The 5,082-nt window shown below is 38.5% G+C and overlaps 1 protein-coding gene across 1 annotated transcript; it reads left to right on the top strand.

Annotated features, from left to right (window-relative positions):
* Positions 1–756: 756 nt before the first annotated feature.
* LOC120284122 (probable receptor-like protein kinase At5g24010) lies at positions 757–4,619 on the top strand. Its single transcript, XM_039290924.1, is given in 5 exon segments — positions 757–1,744; positions 2,375–2,382; positions 3,858–4,079; positions 4,081–4,098; positions 4,100–4,619. Coding segments are annotated over 5 exon segments (1,632 nt in total). The 3' UTR covers positions 4,496–4,619.
* Positions 4,620–5,082: the final 463 nt, after the last annotated feature.

Below are 5,082 nucleotides of genomic sequence, written 5' to 3'. Positions count from 1 at the left end.
TGGCTTCTATGTGTTTTTAGGTTGGCAAGTATAGTTGGATGTAATCTAACTTGATAATGGGAATCTTGAGGTTATTTGTATTTGGAATTGTTGGAATTGTTGGTTTTACCAATCATGTAATTTTGTGCTGAAGTGTGCATTTACTTGTTCCGTCATTTCCCTGTTTTGCTCAGATTTAATCTCTTTTATTTCCTTTATTCGGTTATACAGTGGTTTTACTCTTGATTTTCGAGAATGATTTGGTGTATTAATGTTTTGGTAATTTATTTACTAAATTCTATACTTGATTTCTGTTTATCTACTTTCCCCTAAAGCGGGATTCTAAAATTCTGAATTTCTGTTTATTGAGAAAAATTTGCGAATATTCGGTATTTCGACTATAAGTTTGTTTGAATGTTTTAGTCTCCAAATAAACTATACGTAACCCTGTCAGTAATGGTTAAATACTTGCCTTGTTGACAAGAATTTCTGCAAAAATTGAGATTGCAATTTCGTACTGTGTCCATTCAGTTGTAAATGACCATCTGATACCGTACCTATTCGGTAAAAATAAACGGTCATCTGGTATCATGCCCGTTCGGTTATAATAAACGGTCATGTGTTATCTATTGTAAAATACTTTTGTAACTTCATTAGGTTGTCTACCGCCGTTTGGTTTAGGGCGTGACACTCACGGTCAGTCAAGCCCTCTGCTCTCTTTTTCCTGGCATATATATAAGCTTTTCCAGCATCCACCAGCCGTCAAGGTGAGCCCTAATGGAATCACAATTCCTCTTCACCATCCTCTCCATCTTGCTCTCCTCCATTTTCTGCGTTTCAGCCTTCAGCCCATTCACTGTTTACTTTCTCAATTGCGGCTCCTCAAGCAACCCTTCAAACATCTCCTCCTCAACCTCCAACAGTACTGTATCACTCAAACCTCTCCCCTCCCTCCATGCCGATATCCCTGCTCGAGTCTTCGCTTCAGACTCACGAGTTCTCCCCTCCTCCTCAACCTCCAACAGTACTGGACCAGGCACAAACCCAATTAACGTCCAACCCAACTCTTACCACAACACTGCCAGGCTCTTCAACCAAACCTCTTCCTACACCTTCCCCCCAATCAACACCACAGTCACCCATGTCCTGTCCTGTGGGAAGAGATCCACCCATGTTGGTATCACTGTTATCATAATTTCAGCTGTTGCTGCTACATTGGTTAGTCTCATCGTGATATCAATCACCATCATCATCTTGATGCGCAAGAGAACCAAACCGACACCATTAAACCCGAAAGCAAACACCACAGCTGCAGTCTCCCGTCCCCCTCAGCATAACGACAGCATAAACAAGTGCAGCAACGGAGCAACACCAAGAATGAAGATGGAGCTGGAGCTCTACATCCCTTTATCCAACATCAAGCTCGCAACCAATGGCTTTGACGAGTCACTTGTCATTGGTCGTGGTGGCTTCGGAAAGGTCTACAAAGGTATTCTCTCTAACGGCACGATGGTTGCAGTGAAGCGAGCGACGGGTAAGTCGAGACAAGGTTACCCTGAGTTTGTGAACGAGATCAATCTCCTCTCAAAGATCAGGCACCGACACCTCATCTCAATCATTGGGTACTGTGATGAAATGGGAGAGATGATCCTCGTCTATGAGTTCATGGAAAACGGGACACTAAAATACTACTTGTATGGCTCAACAGATTTGCCATGCTTGTCATGGAAACAGAGGTTGCAGGTGTGCATTGGAGCTGCCAGAGGTCTTCACTACTGTAATGTTTGTAAAAATTTCTTTTTCTTCATCTTTGACTGGTTTGACTAGGTGTTTGGTGAGTGGGCCCCAATGTTATTTCATTGCCTTAATTTCCGGATCTTGCCTGATTGTGGATTATTGGTTTTTCCTGTTTTTGATTAGTGGAGGCTTTTAATTGAGTTTATGGGTTGCTTTTTATAGGCTTAGTCGTGCAACCAATCTTCTTTCTCTCCAAACTCTCTTATCCTTGAAACAACTCAACCTTGGCCGAATTTTTGGTGTCATTTTTCTTTTCTCTTTATGCTTGGTTTTTTTGAGTGGAACTTGTCACCAACAAGCTTAGAGGTAAGCTTGTTATTTTTCTTTTAGAATTCGAGATTTTTTTATTGTCTTGTTTTTAATTGTTTTGTTAGTGCCAAGCATGTATGTTTATCCGAGAATTTATTTGAGCATGTTTTTTTCATGTCATTGAGTGTTTTTTTGGTCATTTTGAATAATTATGTGTAGCATGCCTTTGTAATTTTAAGCTTAAATTCCATGTGTGCATGTTGCAATATAGAGAGGTTTGGAATTTGCAGCCTTATTTTGTTAAGATTTTATTTATCTCTCATGATTTTGCAAGCTTGTATCTGCCAAGGGATGCCTATAATTTAATTATAATATTTGTGTATGCATCTTGTAAGTTTGGACAGGTAAATTAGCATTCATGTTTTAAATTATTTGAATATAGGTTTTCATGTTTGTAAGCTTGACATTGTGAGTATGCAGCCATGTTATAAGTTAGTTGATTATTTGTTGTTATGTATATAAATATATGTGTATGTGTGTGGGTATGCATGCATTTCATGATTTAGAAATTTCTTTTCATTAAAAATTCGTCCAAATCCTGTGTCCATGCTAATGTTAATTTTATTTTTAGTATTGCTTAAATGCTTGTGGTGCATGTTAGAAATATTTATTTATATATTCAGAAATATTAATTGTGCTGGTGTTATGATTAAAGCTTTTATGGAGAATTTTAATTGCTTAGCTAAATTTGTTGTGAAAACCTTTAATTGCTAGCTATGAACTCTTTTATTTGTTGATTTAGCTCAGGCTATAGTCGTAATTTAGGCCCGACCCAAGTTTTGTAACCTAAGTTAGAATATTCTGTTTGGGTAGATCCATACCGAGCTGTAGTTCGCCGGACTTGGTGAACCCAACTCTGTAGCTCGGAGCCGCCCTAGGCTCTCGTGACCGTGTATTCAGTATTTACGCAATAATTATTATTTAATTATTGCATTGTTTAATAATTTTTATTTATTTATTTATTTGCGTGGTATTTATGTTTATTTATTTATTTTTCTTATTTGTATTATTTATTCAAGAATTCCTCCGTCTCGTATTCCGTATTTTTCGCGGTTTTTAGTACATCTCCATTTCTGCTCGCCCACTAGGAGGAGTAAGTCCCTAGCCATGTGCACATGTTTTTTCGTAGTAGCGCTACCCCCGATCGCGGTCGAGGATCCGGCTATGGTCGTGATATTCGATCCGTTTCGCTCGCTCGACTTCATAGTCGAAGATCCGACCTCGTCGTCGTTGATTTGCTATTAGCCATGGAGATGTATTTCTGCGTGTTTTTTTCGTGTTTTTTTGGATTATTCCAGATTCTGCGTATTTTTCTGTATTCTGTATGAAACATGAGCTATTATTCTGCAATATCTGCTATATCTGTTGTTTTTCTGCGATCCTACTGGGCCCTTGTGGCTCATGCACTCTGTGTATTCTGTTCTCGCAGGAGAAGATCAAGTTTAGGACTTGGGGGTGTTTGAGAGTCGTATTGTCTGCGTTATCAGTATCTTGTTATTACCTTCTTGAGAGTGTAAGACTTGTATTCATCGAATTTGTAATTTCTGACTGTTGGGTTGTATTTGTATTACGTAGAAAGTCTGCTAAAAGTCCGTACTTTGTAGATATTCGCTCAGATATCTTATTTGTGCTTTTGTGTTCGCTTATATCCGCTTGTTAGGGTTGACTCGACTCAGGGTTATTAGCTGAGGCCTTGCACCCAGTGGGGCCCAGTCCCATTGGATGCGGCCGATTTGTCCGCGGGCCCGGCTGTGGGGCTGGGACGTGACAACTACCTCCACAATGCTCACTCTCCGGTCATCATTCATAGAGATGTGAAATCAGTCAATATACTGCTCGGGCATGATTTACTAGCTAAGATCTCAGACTTTGGAATCTCCAAACTAGGTCCTTTACTAGGAGAAAATACTTATGTAAGCACTGGAGTGAAGGGGAGCTTTGGCTACTTCGATCCAGAGTACTTTACGATGACGAAACTCACAACAAAATCAGAATGTTTACTCTTTTGGTGTTTGTTCTATTGGAGATTTTATGTGCCAGGCCTGTGATTGATCCCAGGTTTAAGGACGAGGCGGTCAACCTTGCTGACTGGGCTTTGCATTACATGAAGAAAGGAAAACTTGACAAGATCATTGACGTAAGACTGGGTGGAGAGATCAACCCTAAGTCATTGGAGAAGTTTGGGAAGATTGCTGAGAGGTGCCTGGCCAAGTATGGTGATAATAGGCCAACTATTGGAGATGTTTTGTGGAACTTGGAGTATGCTCTGCATCTCCAAGAAACAGAGCTGATAAGAGAGCCCCACGAGGACAGTGGAATTGTGGATAGCCAAATCCAATCTCTGAGTTTAGTGAGAAGAATGCTTTCTTCTTCCACAGACGTTGATGAAGATAATAATGCATGTGATTGAGATGAGCGGTGAGCAATTGGATGTGCATCCCTGAAAGGTATCATCATGCTTGAGGTTTTATTTTGATCAATAATAATTATGTTTGATAATAGTACCATAGTGAACAGCAAATACTGGTGGTTGATGATAATAGGAGACTCTTTTTGTTTCTATGTACTTTATGCGACTCTTCTTAGTCGTATTTTTTTTTCTTTATTAATTTATAGATTATTTATTTATAAAAAAATTACTTTAAAAGTTATGCCCGCCCGTCAAGTCAAGTAATGTATGATATGGATAAGATAGGTGCATAACTTTGACCACAATTATTGCCAATTGGACTGATTAGTAGAAAAACTATGAATTGATTGAAAGGTGCTGAAATAAATGTAATGGCAAATAAAACAAAGACTTATATATATATATATATTTTAAAAAAAAAAAAACAAAGACTTATATTCTACAAAACATGGTCAGGCATATAGCATTATTATCAGTCATGTTAATTAGTCGTATAAGGCTTGACTAGGCCCAGGGATTGATTTTTTTTTTCTTTAATTTTCTAATATCCGTGGATAAATGTCTATGTATTATACTAATGTAATGGT

The sequence above is a fragment of the Dioscorea cayenensis genome, chromosome 19 (genome assembly GCF_009730915.1).
Source record: "Dioscorea cayenensis subsp. rotundata cultivar TDr96_F1 chromosome 19, TDr96_F1_v2_PseudoChromosome.rev07_lg8_w22 25.fasta, whole genome shotgun sequence".
Taxonomy (NCBI): Eukaryota; Viridiplantae; Streptophyta; class Magnoliopsida; order Dioscoreales; family Dioscoreaceae; genus Dioscorea; species Dioscorea cayenensis.
The sequence above is the reverse complement of the archived record's forward strand: the minus strand, read 5'-3'. Positions and strand labels throughout refer to the sequence as shown.